This window comes from Coprinopsis cinerea, assembly GCF_000182895.1.
Source record: "Coprinopsis cinerea okayama7#130 chromosome 4 map unlocalized cont3.4, whole genome shotgun sequence".
Lineage (NCBI taxonomy): Eukaryota > Fungi > Basidiomycota > Agaricomycetes > Agaricales > Psathyrellaceae > Coprinopsis > Coprinopsis cinerea.
Genome location: NW_003307541.1, coordinates 977,884 through 995,965, shown reverse-complemented (window position 1 = coordinate 995,965; position 18,082 = coordinate 977,884). Strand labels below are relative to the sequence as shown.

General features: G+C 49.9%; 5 protein-coding genes across 5 annotated transcripts; 2 read left to right on the top strand and 3 right to left on the bottom strand.

Moving 5' to 3' along the window:
• Positions 1 to 2,869: 2,869 nt before the first annotated feature.
• On the top strand, positions 2,870 to 7,047 carry CC1G_11898 (nuclear protein; the record flags this gene model as incomplete). The annotated part of the gene is made up of 13 exons (XM_001838517.2): positions 2,870 to 2,950; positions 3,032 to 3,154; positions 3,228 to 3,338; positions 3,386 to 3,778; positions 3,835 to 4,134; positions 4,241 to 4,398; positions 4,449 to 4,517; positions 4,573 to 4,738; positions 4,790 to 4,907; positions 5,144 to 5,198; positions 5,292 to 5,414; positions 5,464 to 6,624; positions 6,688 to 7,047. The coding sequence occupies 13 exons, from the start codon at positions 2,870 to 2,872 to the stop codon at positions 6,851 to 6,853; spliced, it is 3,024 nt and encodes a 1,007-aa protein (XP_001838569.2). The 3' UTR covers positions 6,854 to 7,047.
• A 1,254-nt stretch (positions 7,048 to 8,301) lies between these two features.
• CC1G_11897 (chitin deacetylase) lies at positions 8,302 to 9,726 on the top strand (the record flags this gene model as incomplete). The annotated part of the gene is made up of 10 exons (XM_001838516.2): positions 8,302 to 8,487; positions 8,552 to 8,574; positions 8,629 to 8,684; positions 8,816 to 8,947; positions 9,021 to 9,047; positions 9,112 to 9,159; positions 9,216 to 9,291; positions 9,349 to 9,462; positions 9,524 to 9,644; positions 9,700 to 9,726. The coding sequence occupies 10 exons, from the start codon at positions 8,302 to 8,304 to the stop codon at positions 9,724 to 9,726; spliced, it is 810 nt and encodes a 269-aa protein (XP_001838568.2).
• A 396-nt stretch (positions 9,727 to 10,122) lies between these two features.
• CC1G_11896 (hypothetical protein) lies at positions 10,123 to 11,064 on the bottom strand (the record flags this gene model as incomplete). Its single annotated transcript, XM_001838515.2, has 4 exons — positions 10,123 to 10,366; positions 10,504 to 10,575; positions 10,737 to 10,824; positions 11,061 to 11,064. 4 exons carry the CDS (start codon positions 11,062 to 11,064, stop codon positions 10,123 to 10,125), a joined length of 408 nt encoding a protein of 135 aa, XP_001838567.2.
• A 560-nt stretch (positions 11,065 to 11,624) lies between these two features.
• CC1G_11895 (hypothetical protein) lies at positions 11,625 to 13,321 on the bottom strand (the record flags this gene model as incomplete). The annotated part of the gene is made up of 9 exons (XM_001838514.2): positions 13,186 to 13,321; positions 12,971 to 13,127; positions 12,604 to 12,917; positions 12,479 to 12,553; positions 12,291 to 12,414; positions 12,047 to 12,229; positions 11,872 to 11,985; positions 11,787 to 11,812; positions 11,625 to 11,732 (listed from the first exon to the last, which is right to left on the bottom strand). Exons 1-9 carry the CDS (start codon positions 13,288 to 13,290, stop codon positions 11,625 to 11,627), a joined length of 1,206 nt encoding a protein of 401 aa, XP_001838566.1. The 5' UTR covers positions 13,291 to 13,321.
• Positions 13,322 to 15,614: 2,293 nt separating this feature from the next.
• On the bottom strand, positions 15,615 to 17,116 carry CC1G_11894 (hypothetical protein; the record flags this gene model as incomplete). Its single annotated transcript, XM_001838513.2, has 6 exons — positions 16,999 to 17,116; positions 16,712 to 16,936; positions 16,589 to 16,656; positions 16,436 to 16,536; positions 15,680 to 16,379; positions 15,615 to 15,626 (listed from the first exon to the last, which is right to left on the bottom strand). Exons 1-6 carry the CDS (start codon positions 17,066 to 17,068, stop codon positions 15,615 to 15,617), a joined length of 1,176 nt encoding a protein of 391 aa, XP_001838565.1. The 5' UTR covers positions 17,069 to 17,116.
• Between the last annotated feature and the right edge of the window lie 966 nt (positions 17,117 to 18,082).

The following is an 18,082-nucleotide window of genomic DNA, read 5'->3' as shown; positions in this document are numbered from 1 at the left end:
GGTTTGACTCGGAGTGCGGGTGGGAGTGTTGGCTTGGAATTCGGGATTTGGAAAGTGGCTGGGGGTGGTGAGGTTCGCCTGGTACAATGTTCGTCTACGAAATAGATATTGGGGCGATAAGTATACATGCTTAGGTGCTACGAGTAGAGATGTGGTAGTGGAGGCTGAGGTTACGAAAGCTTCGAACGCACAGTTTGAATGGACACTGGCGCGACTCGGGGGTGCAGGTGGGTTCTCGATGAGCTGTCAGCCGCCGGTGCGGTAAGCTCAGGCTGCTTTCGTTCTTCGCGGTGCCGAGCTGGTTTGACGGCATCACGAGAAGGTCTTTGGATGACGTTGGAAAAGTGCTTCGTATGAGTAGTTGGACTCGCCAGCATATTTTTGTGAAGTATAGGTGGTGGTATTTGTGGACTCTGTTGTTGAGATCTCGATTTCTCGTGTTCAAAATCGAGTGAAATCGAGTGGAAGATTGGGCTATATTTTGGGATTGTAGGAAAGGATGGAGGATGGAAAGGGGTATTTTTGTAAGGCGTGATAGGGTCTTTTGGGAGGATGGGTACGGATGGGGAATAGGGTGTTTGGAATGCGTTTGGGGCGAAAAGTATGTACAAGGTCTACCAGAAGGGGCTTGCAAATTCAGTCCAGAATGAATACCGTGAATCTTGCATAAACGTTTGGTAGACAATCTAAAAGGAAAGAGAGATCCTTTTATACATGAAACCCTGATAGTATTGTCCTGATATCTACATGCGTGGATCCTTCTTGGTATGTAGCAGCGGCGCTGAGACTGTAATGGTTGTGGGGTGATGCAAAGGAAGGCGAATCCAGGCCTGCGAGACGAAGTGGAGGTTTACAATTGAGCATTTGGTGAAGTGGACAAGCTTAAGGGCGGGGAGTGGGGACGTCAGATGGGTTTACTACTACTTTGACTCTGATCGGTGAAAAGGTTTGAATGGGAATAAATAGAAGGAGATTTTGTGAAGGTTGCCTTACTGGTATGGTGGTTCTGGATCTTGCAGATTTGAGGGCGATGACAATTTTAGTGGAGTGGGTATTGAAAAAGAAAGTGGGATGGCGAGCAAAATATTGACGAGGGTGTCTTTAGACTGCTGTTCTTCAGTTGATGATGGATTTCCGATGGTAAGACTCTTCAACTTGGGTTGCGCCTTGGGGATAGTCAGTACCATTGGGTGGTTGATATATCATCGGTCTTTTCATCTCAGAAAAGGACGGCAGGAAAGGAAGAATGCGTATGGAAGGTGGCAGGAAGGATATTTGAATTTCGGTCCAATGGGTCCGTTAATCCGATCTCATGACAGGGGATTACGAAGTAGGTCAATATTTTGTAAAGAAGAGGTAATTTCTGTAAAAGGAGCGATCGAGAAGAAATAAGGGTACTTTTTGGTCGGTTAACTTTGGGCGCTCGATGTCCGCCGGAGTCGAGAATCCTTTTTTGGAGGGTTCAGTGCTCGGAGGTGAGGATTGGCCGTTTGTTCGACGATGATCTGGGAGCTCGACCATAACCAGGATGGATTATTATTGGGTATGTTACTCCATCGGTTTAGAGCGCCAGTCGCGCTCGTGATTATCGATTGAGCGGAGTCTGGAGAGGGTGGCGTGTTACATTGCCAACTGCCTCGATGCGTCGGAATTTGGGAATCAGTGCCATGACTTTTGGGTCCATTCTTCGAGGCTCCTACAAGACCTGTGGAGTGTGAGATCTATGTACTCGGAAGTCCTGCCTCTTTGCGGCCCATTTCAATATGGCAAAACCAGGCGTACAGGTAGGTATTTAGGAGCGGAGGGGTCATTGTTGCGTAATGAAGTCAGATAAGTTAACGTTCAACGGATGACTCGGAAGTTCTAGACGATGTTTCATGGAGTTTGTGATGGAGTTTGGGTCTTCCGGAATAGATGAGGAGCTTCCTGGCCAGTACTACCGCTTCCAGCGCATTTGATGAAGAAAATGGGGAATAAACTTCGGCTCAAGAACAGAAAGGAGCGGTATGTCTGAGCCGGTAAGCCGGTTGGTGGTCGAGGGAGTCCCTATAAAGCCGCCCAGTGAGGCCAGGTGCGAAAGGGACGGTGGCGAATTAAAGCCCCTTCGATATCGTCGGCCTATCGAGTAGTCTTCAAATTCAAATCAAGGTCATTTCTTCTGGAAAACATTCGAACCACTTTTGCTTCATGATGTCAAGGAGGCGGATTTAGCTCTAGCGCCGTGGATAAAGGGTCTCTTTAGAGAAATGATATTTTTCAACACGTTTCTTTTCTTCCAGGGACTGCGATAGCGCTTTTCCGAGTCTGAGTCTCGTCTCGGATTCTTTTTACCAGTTGGGAAATAGGAAGCACGGGTGTACCGCCCCTTGATGATGTGTCGCATGGCTTACCCTACCGCTGTATCCTGGCTCCTCGGTGGTTACCGCCGCATGAACGTAGCCTCAGGGCGCTATCTGTAATTTACAGCAGTCGTTTTTAGGTTCCTGTCGTGATGCACTGGCAGCGATATCATATCCTCGTTCGAGTTTCCTGGTAATGCTGTAACAAAAGTGATCCCGCGAGATGTATACAGTTGTCAAGACGAAGGACTGCGAGGCTGCGTACTCGCAGTCCGCAGCGACTGTATTCACAGCAGAACATGGGCCATCACTGGCAAGCGAGGACAAGGCATCTCCTGAAATTAGCCGCCCAAATTGCCGGCCGATGACGTACGGGGATGCCGGAGCCGGTAAATGGGACCAAACAACGGTGCCGCCCGTCGCCTGAATCTGACTTGGCCCTTTTGACCCTGACCGCTGTTGTTCGCGTGCCGCCTTGACCGTTCTCTTTCCGGCGACGATGTCCTCAAACGAAGACGAGTATAACGACCATGAAGGCCAGCAGTCCAACGTCCAGGGCCTCAAGAAACGAAGAATACAGCGGGCATGCGATATTTGTAGACGAAAGAAGAGTATGTAGTTCCTGGTTTTTTGGTCTAGATTTGAATATTAACTGGATTGCGGGCTAATTGCAGTTCGCTGTAAGTCTTTAGGTTTTTGGATTAGAGCACAATAGGATGCTCATGAGACTAGGCGATGGCGTGCAAATGCCTGGAAACCGCTGTTCCAACTGTATCGCGTACAACTTTGAATGTACCTATGTCGAGGCCGCGAAGGTAAATGAGGATAATGTGGTTATGTTCTCAATAATCTGACGCGTAAATTCACAGAAACGAGGGCCTCCGAAAGGGTAAAGTTGTCCTAAAGACCAGTCAGAACGTCGCGGAACTCAGGGATATCTATAGCTACGTCGAGAGCCTGGAAAACCGATTAGAGAAGCTGGAGAATCTACTGCGGAGGGTGTGTATTTCTGGCCTCATCATTTATAGCTGTTGACCTGTTCATAGCTTTGTCCAGATGACAATCTACTCAGAGAACTCGATGCGTCGTTGGACAAGGGTACACTGCCGTTGGAGGCAGAGTCAAGCAGTGTGTTCACTAGCCAGCCGTCGTCTCCGCCTAGGACCGCCGATCCCAAGGAGATTGCCACGTCCATGATACGAAACATGGATGCAGAAGACATTGATGAAGACAATGCTCATCTCATCCTTGCAGACAACCTGCGAACGCTCTCGATTGACCCAGTCGACTACCGCTTCTTTGGCAAATCGAGTGGAGCCATGCTGATTCAAACAGCCATCGAACTCAAAAACGAATACGCTGGGACCGATCACAGCGATCTTCGGAAGGCTAATCAAGTCCTGGGGAATAAACGGGAAGAGTTCTGGGTACAACAACCCGTACGTTGTTGGCGGTTATCTCATTTATGAACGAATGTCTTACCTGCTCTCGACAGTGGGAAAGCCGGACGTCACTACCAACTCGAGCCAACTACACGTTCCCTGAGCCCGACCTCATGGCCAACTTGATTTCTCTGTACTTCAAACGTGTCAATCTCTACATGCCCCTTTTGCACCGGCCCAGCTTTGAGCGGTCCGTCGCTGAAGGCCTTCATCTCACGAACGACAGCTTTGCCGGGACTGTCCTCCTTGTCTGCGCGATCGCATCGCGGTTCTCTGACGACACTCGAGTGCTACTGGACGGCGAAGAATCTTTCCATTCTGCTGGCTGGAAGTGGTTCGAGCAGGTCCAGGTGGTGAGAAAGTCATTACTGGCACCACCATCACTGTACGACCTGCAGTATTACTGTGTGAGCAACACGTCTACCACCATCGAAGCCTCTAATTATAACTCTATCGCAGCTGTCGGTTCAGTTCCTGCAGGGCTCTTCGGCGCCGCAATCTTGTTGGACGATGGTCGGGATCGGGATTCGTCTAGCTCAGGATGTCGGTGCACACAGGAAAAAGGCTCAGAAGGCTGGCCCTACCGCCGAGGATGAGTTGTGGAAGCGCGCATTTTGGTGAGGACATTGACTCTCCCAGACCTTGCGAATGCTGACGATCGTGACAGGGTGCTCGTTTGTATGGATCGCCTGGTCAGTGCAGCTTTAGGACGCCCATGTGCGATCCAAGATGAAGAGTAAGTATTCCATCGGAATGAAAAACTTGCTGTTCCTCATCTCCCTCCATTTTAGTTTCGATTTGGAAATGCCGATCGAATGTGACGACGAATACTGGGAAACTGAGTGTGACGACGTGGAACAACGATGGAAGCAGCCGCCCGGGAAGCCTTCCCTCCTGACCTACTTTTGCCTGTTCCTCAAACTCAATCAGATCCTCGCCTTCTCCCTTCGGACCATTGTAAGTTCTCCGTCTCATCTAAGCTTCCCCTTGATGCTGACCGTCTTCCAGTACTCCATCAATAAGTCGAAGATCCTTCTGGGATTCATTGGTCCCCAATGGGAGCAACACATCGTCGCAGAATTAGATTCTACGCTCAACAAATGGGTAGATTCGATTCCGAGTCACCGTAAGGGTGCTAGTTATCTCTGCTATCTCCGTCCTGCTGACTGTGCTTCCGCTTGTAGTGCGCTGGGACCCGACCCGAGAAAATGAAGATTTCTTCAATCAATCTGCGTCCCTCTATTGCGCCTATTACCATATCCAAATTCTCATTCACCGACCCTTCATTCCATCTCCGAACAAGCCATCTCCACTCTCTTTCCCTTCGCTAGCCATATGCACTAATGCGGCACGCTCGTGCAGTCATGTCGTTGATATGGTCCAACAAAGGAAAATACCCCCTCCACCTCAAGTTCAGGTATGTGGGGACATTTATCAGATCGAACTCTGAGCTTATCTGGTTTTTATTTTAGATGGCTGTTTTCACCTCTGGAATCGTGCTCTTGCTCAGCATTTGGGGTGGCAAACGCTCTGGCCTCTCGACAGATCCGAACAAAGAGATGGTCGACGTCCACAAATGCATGAGGATGCTGCGTGCTTGCGAAAAGCAATGGCATTCAGCAGGACGGCTTTGGTAAGGCCCCCAATGATCAGTCTTGCTGGTGAGCTAATTCATGTTTCAGGGACATTTTGTACGAGCTGGCCTCAGTTGGGGACCTTCCATTACCCCAACCAAGTCCCCCATCAAACAAACGAGAGCGAGACTCCGAAACCCCGATCTCATCCCCGAATAGCAGCAGTTCGGTCACTCTTACCACCACCCAGCCCAACGGTGCACGGCCAATTGCTGGATCGAGGCGGGTTCAGAAAGAAACACTGGCAGGAAGGCATCCCATTACCAACCCTGCGATACTTCCACCACCTCCTTCTGGCGCCGGAATGTTGCAGGGTGACGTGCATCACATTAATAGCCCTCAAGTCGCGCGACAAATACACTTGCAAGCCTCTTCGGAAAGTTTACGTTCGTCTTCTTCGTTATCCCATCACCCGTCAAGTACGGCCATTCCATCCCCCCATCTACCCGCACAGCAACAGCAGCAACATCATCCAGCGCCGCCTGACCAGACACAGCAGGGCGGTCAAAGCCAATTCTTCTCGTCCTTGCCCCTTTATAGTCAAGATCTCGGCAAACTCCCCTTACATGGCCATCTCGAGTTCTCGTCGATGGAGCAACCCAGCTATTGGTATAGCTCGCTTCAAGCGCCAGAACCTGTTCCGTCGACCACGGGTCTTCCAACAAGCTTGAAGAAGAACGGTGGAAATGCTCCTCCGTCGAACCTCATGCCGAGAGCTTCTATCTCGCAGCACCAGCAACAACCACAGATGCAGCAGCCTAGTTCGGAAGACTTGACTGGTTACGCAACGACCACAGCCTTGAGCAGGAATTCGTCACATCCCCAGCTGTCCAGCTTTGCGAGTGGTGGTTCTAGTGGGATGGGTATGATGGCGTATCCTTCAGGGGTTGGGCCCAAGGGCTCGGTGACGCCTTCGCCGGCATCTTCAGCGTCTACGTTTTCCGGTATGCAGGGAATCTCGACAGGAGGTGCGCCGGCGTATGGAAGACAGGACACAGCTTCTGTTGCGTCTGGTTCGTCTGCGAATAGCGCTGGTGATATGATGGAGCAACAGAGGAGGTCGTCGCAGATGCATGTCGATTATGGGGTGCATCAGCCAGTTGCGTCATCCAGTGCATTCCAGTACCAGACGAATCCTGGACATAACCAGGCGGGTTTCATGGATAATGATACCATGGCTATGTGGTCTAATGCGCCTACTGGTTTTGAGTAAGTTGTTCTTTCGGATTTGGTTGTGTATTCCCGTTCTGAGGTCATTTCGCCCCTTTTTAGGTTGGATGAGTGGGGGACGTATCTTATGAATGTGAGCGAGATGACGCATGGAGGTGCGAATGCGTTTGAGCAACCGCAGCAGCAGCAACAGCACCAACACCAACAACACCAACAACAGCACCGAGGAGGGATTCCACCACCGTTTCCGCAGAATGGAAGATTATAGAAACTGTATTGTACGGACAGCCTTTTGACTCTCCTATTCCACTTTTACTACTACTATTTCCCCCACTTGTGGTTTCATTCGTCTCCAAGACGTCGTTACTCGTTATTTGGTTTCATTATAATCTAGACTCTAGATGCTTTCGTCTCTTGAATTGCTTTGCGGCATTACTGCTGGATTATTTACCCTATGTGTTCTGATACTATTGGATGTTTGGAGGGGCGGGATTTGGTTTGTGCGGTTGGTTGGTTGGTTGGTTCTATTCGTGTCTTCACTCATATCATATCACACCTCAGCCTTTTCTTTATTTATGGCTTGGTTCATTACGCTTGCTATTCTGCGATCTTTACTTCTCTCTTGCGCGTCTTGATTTCGCAGACTGTTCGCTGTTGTTTCGATTATTGTTGCCTTGTCAACTTGGCATTTGCAATTGGAATCAGGGGCGGATTGGCTCCTGTAGAGTGCTTTTTTCGAGTCGGAGCTCGCCACTTCTCCTTCGTTCATTCCCGCTTTCTAACCTATCTTATTCATGTGGGCTGCCTTCTCTTGGTGTTTCTTGGATCCCATCGTTGGGACATGACGTTCAGATTCCGTGCCAGCCGCCTCTCAATCGGTGCGAGTCAGCACATCTGCGGCCTCCTAATCAGCAGCTTAATGTTATGGGGCTGTGCGATGGCCAGCGTCAATGTGCGTATCCGTCACTTCCTCGAATTTTGTGCATTTGTCAATGATTTTTATAGGTGAACAGCACATGCATAGTACAGACGTCCGATAGACGACTGACCTTATAAGGTTTTTAGTGGGCTTGGTTCACTCATTGGAAGCATTTGAATTTTTCGATCCGCCTGTCACCACGCGAGCCTTGGTCTTAATCCCGAGCCTCGATCGCAAATTCGTAGGGGATGACACTGAAAATGATGGAGTTCGACGGGGGACTTGCCCTCGAACTCTCTCCAGTGCCTTGTCACCTGTGCCCTGGAGAAAGATTGACAGGAACCAGCAAGCAAGTCTCCAGGGAGGTCGACGTTCAAAGGTGAATTCTCTTGATTTCGTCGGCCTCCTCGCTAACGCGATCGTCCATCCCAAGACCCAATTTATGCATCCGCGTCCCGCCTCCCCCGCCTCCCCCTTCATCACATGGAAACCGATCTTGAAAACCTTAACATGAAGTCATCCTTGGGAGGGTAAATGTTATCCCCCGAGCGGAAGATGGCAAGGACCTGCTCCGCGATTGGCTAGACTCTGCAAAGGGGTTAGGAACGATCGCTGAAAATCATTTGGAAGTCGGGGTTGTGTTATAAGCCTCGGTCCTACCGGTGGTGGAAGCTTTCCCCTTACCGTGCTTCGTGTACGTCTTTCCCCCCATCTCCTCCCTTTCCTCCTTCGACACCCAGTACCGACCCACCGACGTTCCTTCCTTAAACCCCCACACTCTTTTCGATTTTATCAATATGTTCGGCTCTCTCCTGTTCGCCGTTGCGTTTGCGGCGACCAGTGTTTCGGCTGCTGCTGTCCCGTGCAACTACACCGCGGATTCGTTCATTGGCGAAAAGTCCCCCAGTACCAACCTTCATGCGAGGGCTCCTGGCCAGGTTATCACCCAGTGCACAGTTCCCGGAACTGCTGCCCTTACCTTTGTGAGTTTTTGATTGGGAGTGTTCCTAGCTCGCCGATGTTAATGAAGTTCTTGGATGATTTTAGGACGATGGCCCATGGTGGTTCCTGTATGTGCCCTGAATAAACCGATGCAACGCCTTCTGAACCGTTTTTTGCAACAGCTACGACATCAGCAAACAGCTTATCGCCGAGGGTGGAAAGGGAACGTTTTTCTTCAGTGCGTTTTAATTCCCATTTCGTCGATATCGACTCCTGACGATGAACATCTCTGCAACTAGACGGTCTTAACTGTGAGTCCGAGTCGGTTTAATTCAAACGGGTCGCGCGAAGTTCTGATTGTCTTGGAAGATGGCGGAAGTGCGGGCTGCATTTACAATGCAGATCAGGCGAAGCGCGTGAAGTACGCGTTCGACAAGGGCCACCAGGTTGCTTCCCATACCTGGTCTCACAAAGATCTCGCCACGCTCAACTGGGACCAAAGTATGTTTTTGTTTCGAACGTATGCTGTTGACGTTTAGAATCTGACGCGACCACCTGGGACGGCGTTTTACAGTTCATCACGAATTCTGGCTTGTCGAAGGTACGACGATTGCATAATTTTGGGTTCGATTTTGCATTGAGCGGTGGCCGCGCGGTGTTTGCAGAGGCCCTTATGAAGATTACGGGCGCCTACCCCGCTTTCGTTCGTCCTCGTGAGTAAAGTCGTTTTTGGAAGTGGAGAAGCACGCCTTATCTTTCTTTCACACAGCGTATGGCTCTTACAACGATTTGGTGAAGGAAGTCGCCCGGGTTAGGGGCCAAGCCATTGCGCTTTGGGACTTCGAGTGAGTGGTCCTTCTTCTGCGGCGTGAGGTCACATATCTAACCATGCGTGTTTGCAGTTCGAATGATTGGCAACAGACTGCGGACCAAATCAACGCTCAGTACACCAGCTTGGCGAACTCGCGTCCCAGCTCTGTCCTCGCCCTCAATCACGAAGTATATCAGCACACCGCGTGGGTTTTCTTTGAGCTTCTACTTCTGGGGTCTTCTTCATTACTGATTGTGTTTGAATAGTCATGTCGTTGTTCCTCACGCCATCCGGGTTTTGAAGAACGCAGGTTACCGCTTGGTCACTCTTGCTGAGTGTGTGGGACAGCAGCCTTACCAGTGGGTCGGCAACCCCTTCCCTCGAGATGTAGGCTCTTCCTTTGTCTTATCTTTTGGCTGTGCCTCACATAGGGTACTTCCAGGCTACCTGGACATGCGAAGGCAAGTAAATGCATGTTCGATTGTGGACTATCCGCTTCGGGATGAAGCTGTGTCCCGAGGCTCGGTGATATCTCCAACAATACACAACCTACTCTTTTACACGAACACCCTCCCCTATAAGGACAGTTATTCTCTTTGTTATCTCGGACTTTGGAGTTGGCGATGGACATTTATCGGCAGATTTACTTACGACTATCGTTCTCTATTCACTAGTATTGCTACTGTAATTCATCTACGAAGATATTCATCTACTTCGTAGCCTTTGGTTAGCTCCAATGTTCTCGGGCTTGAATTGAGTTGATGCACCACCGTAATCACCGTTGGGAGACAGTGTGAAGGCGAAGCGGGGAAGATTACATGGAGAGAACCCAAAGAGGGCTTCTCGTTCTCTATTCGCGGGTAACTCAACTGAATTGACCTCCGTTCAAGGGGACTTCGATGACGTGAAAGCGACGACCATTGGCGAAACCGATCTGAACAAACTCAATGACACACAAGAATTCACACTGACCTTGATTCGCAGGGAATACGCCACCGTTTTGGACGGTCTTGACATGTCCTCGGGTATGACAATCGCTCAACAACAACATCAAACCGAACCTCCAGTGCAGTACCAGCATGACCCACAAGAGAAGCCCGAGCTGGGGACTAATCTGCGCCCATGATCTTGCTGTCTGTTAGGTGCGATTAGCGTTGACACGCCCTCGAAAGATTGACAGTTTGGTGAGATTCAACTACACATGTTGCCACTGGATCGATCTGGGAGGGACCTGAGGTGGGTTTACTCGCGGAGTTGCTTCCTCCGATGTCGGTTTTCTCCTGGTAGCAATAGTACTGTGATGAAGAGGTCGGGCACCCTAAAGTGCGCACGTTCCAGAAAGGTACACCTCGTTAATGTGCGATTCGGGTTTCCAATAGCAGGAACTACCAATCGCGTACGTGACGAGAATCGAGGTTGCATCTATCCCAGTAATTAGGTTCAATTACACAAACGATATCCACTTACCTAGATACATACCCCAGATTTGATGGGACCTTCCCAGTGGTCTCCTTATTCCGATACGGTACAAAAGTAGCCTTAACGCCCTTGGACAGATATGTGCAGCCTTTTAACAGGTGGTAAACGCATGCTCCAGCCCTGTCGAGAATCGGCTGCTACTGTGCTGGGGCTTACTGAGTCCAGTACCTATATCGGATCACCTTCTTCTTCTGACCCGGTCAGGAATGTATTGGAAGACTCAGTTGGACATCGAGGCACTCACGCCGACTTGTGAAGTTGCAGACTTCCGATATGGGATGAAGCGGGGATTGCGTTATCAGATAAAGATGTGGACCTAGTCACTCATGGTCTCAAAATAGATTGCATTTCGTCGAAGTTCAATTACCTCAGCGCCTGAGAATGAAGGCGGCTATCGTCGACATGTTCAAATGGTCCCTTTCCCAAAGAGACGCTGAAACAACTTCGATTCCAAATAAACCTCGAGAAGGTTGATCGACGGAGACCATACACTGGGGAAGGAAACGGATTTCTAGATGTAGTCATTGTGGTTGTCGGTAAGAACCTGCGAGGCTCGTGCGCCACCATTAAAAAGTCCCAATGGAAAGCGCCCAAAGACGGATTTGTGTCAATGGTCTCATAGCCTGTCGGCGTTATGGAATAGATGAGAAAGCCCTGCGGTCATCGCTGGGTATCGCACGAGTCGGACTCAATACATAGGCTGTTTTCCCATTTTTCTCATTAGCCTCACGAGCTGCAATAGGGTAGAAACCGTGCTGGATGTATGTAACAGTTGCAAAGGGATCTGTATAGGTCACGGAACAATAGTTTAACAATAATAGTACACGCTTTACATTCCACTTCAATTCCGTCTTGCTTATTCCGCTAGACGCTACCTTTCAACGACCATCAGTTAATCAGTACGTTGCATTTGACGAAGTTGTTGTAAATCTCGTCTGAGGTAACAAGGGTATCTTCTTTGTCCTTGTTTTTGGGGTCGAGGAAAGCGGTCAGAGGCTACAAAGATCTCAGAGGCTGTTCGAGGGAAAGAACGGAGGGACGGAAACGTACATGGTGGAATTCCAAGAACACGGCATCTGTCAAGAAAAGGTGGACTCAGTTGTGAACTGTGGCACTAACAGTGAGAGCGACGCACCTCCAGGGCCATAGGCATCGCCATTGCCACTGATACCAGAACCGCCGTGGGCGAGCTTGCGAGCGCCCTTGTTCACCGTTGAAAGCCCATTGGTATAGACCATCAATCCATGCTCTGTGAGTAACGGTCACGGTTGAGCATAAACAATTCCCAGCGGTATGGGAAAAGAACCTACGATTACTGTCAAAGGTGACCTTGAGGCCGGACTGCTTTGAAGAGAGTTCAGCTGCGGCACCATGGCTGGCGCCTTGGGGTTTGAAGAGATCTTGCACCAAATTCAATTCTGACGTGAAAGAAGCGAGCGGAACTCGTGTGGGCACAGAAGATGGAACTCCAGCTTTCAAAAGGTAGTAATCGTCTGCGATGGGGTCAACAAGTATGAGCAAAGGTCCCGAACATAGCGCTAGCTGTAGGCATACCGTAACCCCCTTCTGGGTACAAATCTCCAATAGCTTTCCCTCCAAAGGTATGGACTGGGTTCTGAGTGGTGTCGGCGAATCCGGTGGAGAGACTATCCCCGTCTCTGACGACCATGTGATCCGTCTGCAAACGGCATGAACAGCTCTCTTAGTTGGAAACAGGATTGCAGTTAAAAATATGAATTCACCTTCAAGATCAGAACATTATCTTTAATCGAAACAGGGTGCGAATCCAAGCTGGCGTTCAGGTTGAAGCCCCAGTGCTGAGATGTTCCGTGAGTGCCTGAATACCAAACAGCGAGTCTGGACTCACTTGGGTAAGGTTAACGGGGGTGACGACCTTCTTTTCACCTTCGTCCAATTTCGCTCGGTAAACAATTACGACGCTTCCCAAAGAACCCTCTCCTCCATCGACAATGGCAAGCAGGGTCTCGGCAACAAGTTTCCCTGGATAACCCTGGTCGCCGTCGGGTGAAATGAGTCGGAAGACCGTGTAGGACTCAGAATTCAAAGCCGCGATGCTAGAAATCTCGGCTTGAGTGAAGAGGGATGGAGTCTCCTTCACATTGGTCCAGGGAAGGGCGTCCCAGGCAACCGGGCCTCCATGAAGTGAGACACGAGGGTTCTCTGCATACGGATGAGGATACACAGCCTGTGTGTGAGTGAGCAGAAAGACTCACCGTTGGCCTTGGCATCGAAGGTGCTCTGGATGCCATTCCGTTCCAAGACGTGAGTGCCCACGGGAATTCGGTTGGCATATCGACCGACAATAGAGTTGGTGTATTTCTGAGTTTTGTGGTCCTCTGGTTTCTCTGGACCAATCACCAAATCATGGGTCTGGCAGAGCGTCAGTCAAACCTCGCGATCAGGCCTGCCGATGCGATTCAGTACGGACCTTTCCGTTGACTTCAGCGAGGAAGCGGTGGATCGTGATACCGTAGGGTAAGATTTCCAAGGTCAGAGGACCGTTCTTGATTTGAACTGGTTGAAATTCGGCCATCCTAGAGAGCGAGAGACGATGATAGCAGGAGATGAACAGAGATTGCAGCCGTCATAATCGCTCCCACTGTAGATTGATAAACCATCGGCATTGCATCGCCGTCATTTCCCCGACAAGTGAGCGTATCGATTGTCGAGGACGTTACACGTGCTCTTGGCCGCCAGGTTCATCCGGATTCCTCCTCATTTGAATTTCCTATACCCAAATTAGTCATTGCCAACCTCTTCTTCGAAGAAAACAAATGAATTGAACGGCCACAAAGCCCTACAAGCATCGCTCTAGAGTAGGATTTTGAGCGGTATACAGGTTTGACCATTTCGCCTTGGGTTCACAGGAGAGGAATCGGCCCTTGAACATGTTCTTGGGAGTGGAGCCGAGACTCGAAATCCGGCTTTCATTTAGGCTCGGAGACTTCCGTGATGATAAATTAAACCTCCGCCGGCTGAAGGAATAATCGATCCGAGCGCTTATCCGACACGGGCGCCTAGTGCCATACAGGGACTAGTTCGGGGCACGATGTGACTTCAATCAACGTTGCGAAAGAGGGCCTAGCATCCTTCACGAAAGACGTTCAGAGCAGGTCTTCAAATAAATTGACCCTAAATTATGTTTCCGAGATCCCCGACCTCGCGGAGATTGAGATTTTACGTTCTCCTGCTAAACCAATCTCTCCTCTCTGGCGTCGAAGGACGTGTATAGGACGCCCGAGGAAAGCAGTAGGTAGGCAAAAGCTCACCCTTTAGGACTGCTTTCTCGGACAGTTTAAGTTGCTCTGTATTCAGAAGAGCCTGTGAAGTTCATAGCTATCAGCTAGGTACAGTCATCGTTGCTTAATCCCTCTCAGCTGAATCTTTAGAGCGGGAGATGTGCTCGGTCATCCCTTGTCGCGGAACCATTCACTGGGCCTCCGGTGGTCGTATCTGAGTAAATATCAGAAGGTCTATGATACCAAAGGGTCAAAAGTGTCCTGTGAATTCATAGAGATGCTTGTCGCAAATTCTCGCGTGCGTGGATTCGGTCCGTACTATCTTTATCACTCTTGTCCTATGACGCAAAAGGTACTCATCCACGTCCCAATTCCAGTCTATGTTTGAATTAGATCGTCAGTCGGCTTTTGCGCGTTGACTAAAGCTGGGTATCACAGGGCATCTTCACCGCTGGCCGGTTGGGCCCTGTTTGTGAAAATTACGAAATGCACCACGAGAGCTACATTGATTTGCTGAAAGGGTTGACCAATCTCTTTTAAAACAGTAGAGAGACTCAGCAAGCGCAGCATGATAGCGATTGGTACTATTCATATCTGGCTCTATCGGTTATTGGATTGATAGCTTCGCGCAGTGAGTAAGACAAGACTATTCGCAGCGAATTTCAACAGTAGAAACCTGTCGTAGGGGCCAGTGTCTCCTTTGCATTCACGCGAAGTTGGCGAGCGATGCTCTGTCTATGGTGACCACAGCTCACCTGGTACAAATGTAGTGCATCCCCGATAAATTATCTGCGAATTTGACATTCTAAAAGTATCAGAGGGGTAAGGCATGCCGAGTTATTTTGGTCCTGTTGCCCGATCAGCCTCGTTGAACCATCGCTTCCATTATGTTACTGAATCTCTTTGGAAGCGTCTAAGTCCCAAATTCCAGTCAGCAAGTCACGAGGGAGAAGTTACTCACGAGTTCGAGCGATCAAAGAGTCCAGTGATTCCAGCGCTGGCTGCGACTTTCGTGGCCCTTTAAGTAATGTTGGCATGGAGGCCTTGCGAGATGTAAAGAATCGCCCATGGTGTAAGCTTGCTAGATCCCAACCAAGGATAGATATCTCGGGGCGTCGCAGTCGGTGGAGCTCTGACAACGAGCATTGGTTGCACGGCCAGGCCGGAAATATCCCTAAACTCCGACGGTGACGGCCCTATGAAACCTTTCGGCGCTCGACTGGTCCACAACGTACAGCATGAAGGTCGTGCGTTCCATACGGTGGGAATAGAGCTACGACCCGTGAATGGTCATTACACACACCGTCCCTGCCTATTCCTTACGTTGGTGGCAGGCTGGGACTCTGGGAGAGGCCGTTGAACTTCACACCCGAAAGCATGCGTGAGAGTGACGTGAAAAACAAATGCTGTGTGGATTGAAATGTGCTACATGAGGCATGAGATGATACATATGCTAATGGGACGTTGGGATTGATACAATCTAGCTACCAGGAATCAGAGATCAAAGTGGAATAATAAGTCATGATAAGGTGCCATGCCATCAAGACGACATGTTCTAGACGAGAAGCATAGTTCGTGAAAAACGGGGATGACCAGCAATCGTTCTTGTGTTTTGGTACTAATACATGTACTGAGGTCGACGTTAGCACTTGAGCAGGCTTGTGGAGGTGCAAGGGGACTTACAGTAAACTCTGAGGGGGAGCGCTTCAACTTGACTTCTAGTGCGGCAGAAGAGAGCGAAGAATCCCAAGAGATGTTACCGAGACTGTCGATGTGATTCGGCATCGTATCGAGGGAAGAGAAGTGATTGTTCAAGTCGGAACTATTTCCATTGTAGATGGCGGGATACTGGGAGTATGTTGATGGAATGGGGTCTGACGCCGCCTGGGAGGAGAGGAAGTTGTTGTGTTCGACGATGCGCGGGCTTGAGGTGGAGGATGCTTTAAAATAGTCACCACCCTGAAGCAGCGTGCCGTTACCATACACCGCCAGAGACTGGCCCATCTCGGTGGGAGTCAAAGCAGGCATGCTAAGGTCAACTGACTGATAGGAGGAATCGCTGGAGGCGTTGGAGGAACCCGATGAAGGAACGTTCCTCCCATACCCTTGAATAGGTGAGAGGTCGTCGCTTACTATAGACGACGGAGATTGCCATCCACTCAGGGAGTCGTAGGGTGGGAGGTGTGCCCCAGTAAGGGAAAACGACATTGGAGGCGAGCCCATTGGGAGTCCAAGGGAAGGTGTAGTGGGGGAAGCGCTAGAAGATGAGGAGACGCTTTCGGTCTTTGATGTTGAGAAGTAGCCACCGTCGACGGATTCAGACTTCCTTCTTGACCGAGCACCCCGACCATTATCGTGGTTGAAGCGCGTAATGCTATTGTACCTATGGACCAACGTAAGTGAACCATTTCTTCCTCGGTAACGATCCAAGTTCCTTACCTGTTCTTGGCAGAAAGTCCTGTCCGTCCAGGGAAATAGGTTTTGACGATCTTCGTCCATACTTTGCCGTGCTCTTCAACGGCTCTCAAGAGAATCTCATCCTAAAGGAGAGCGTCAGCTCTTGTAATTCTCCATTGAGGGGCCATTACTTACGGCTTCCGACGTCCATGTAGTCCTGTCAATGGCAGGGTTGAGCGTGTCTGTCCAGCGCTTTGCGCATTCTAGAGAAATGATTTAGATTAAGCCTGCAATGCGGTGCCGACCAGAGATACATACGATCGCTGTTACGGGTCTGAACCACGGATGCCACAAGAGACCATCTTGTACCGTATCGTTCTATGCCTTTTACAAGTCGTTCGTCTTCTTCTGGAGACCAGCCACCCTTGACGACGTCAGAGGCCATCTTGGCAAACCAGCGCTTGCGGCAGTCTTTGTTGGTCCGGTTAGGAACATGTTTGGCAATAGCATGCCACTTCGAAGGATTAGGGTTGTTGGGATCCTCTACAATGGAAGAGTTAGTCAATTCCCGACCGAGTCGTCCGTCGTCGAGGAGGGCGACCAACCTTTGTTCACAGCTTCCCGCAGCAACTGATCCTCTTTGGCAGTCCATGAGCGCCTTTCTCTGCAAAGCATGTTGGTAGGGGTAGGTCGAAAGAAGTGGAATAGAGAGGGGGAAGTGGACCAGCGAAGCTTGGGCTGTAACTTGAGGATTCCGTGTTGACATGATGGTCTTTTAATATTCGCTCGACCGACTGGTCATCCAAACCGAGAAATGGGGACTCAGAGGTTTTCTCACCAAGATCGGGATCAGTTCATGTAACGTGTTGTTCAAGATTAGGTCCTTGAATCAAGATCGATTTTCGTCGCTGCTTACTCCACCTCCGACGTACCATCTACGGAAAACGACCGAGAGCGGGGAGTCAATACGCCTGTCCAGATGGGGTTTCCATGCAAAAAGTACCATGAAGGCGGCGACTATTACATGTGGAAGCCTTCACTTGGTAAGATCTGTACTTTTCGAGTTTGAATAGCCAAGTTGGGCGGTGGCTCTGCCTTCACGGAACTCTCTGCTATTTCGAGACCTCGCACATGTAGGTTCGAAGTGGTAATCGAGTTCTTAGCAACAGTGTTCACTCGCCTTGAGTAAAGAGAAGTTGCATATTGGCATCGAGGGAAGACCATAATTAGAGACTTAAACTCCCGTGCATAGCCTGACGGAAGAAGCCGAGAATTTGGTACTAACTCATCTCCCATTTGGCATAGATTTTGCATCCAATCTGCTTAGCCTGAACAGAATTTGACCCGACTGTTGTTAGTGCATTCCTCTCTTCAAGCCGCCGGCCATTGAACTTGAAATAACCTCGAGCTAGTGCCTGCGATGTACTCATCCAACAAGGTGATGGTTGTGGTGTGCACTGGCGATGACAACCATGAGCACTTCCGTAAAAGCTGGGAGGGAGTTCCAATTCAGTATCAGTATCATTGCCGTTGTTAGTTCCCGCAAGGCTAAACCATTCCTGATTCACGGTGACGAGGGTTGAGCGCCTTGTCTCCTTGGAGTCCCTGGCATTCCTCGATTGCGTAAAGAAAGCCCATTTCCAGTATTAGGCCTATCCTCCTTCAACTTCACTCTCCGCTCGCCTCACC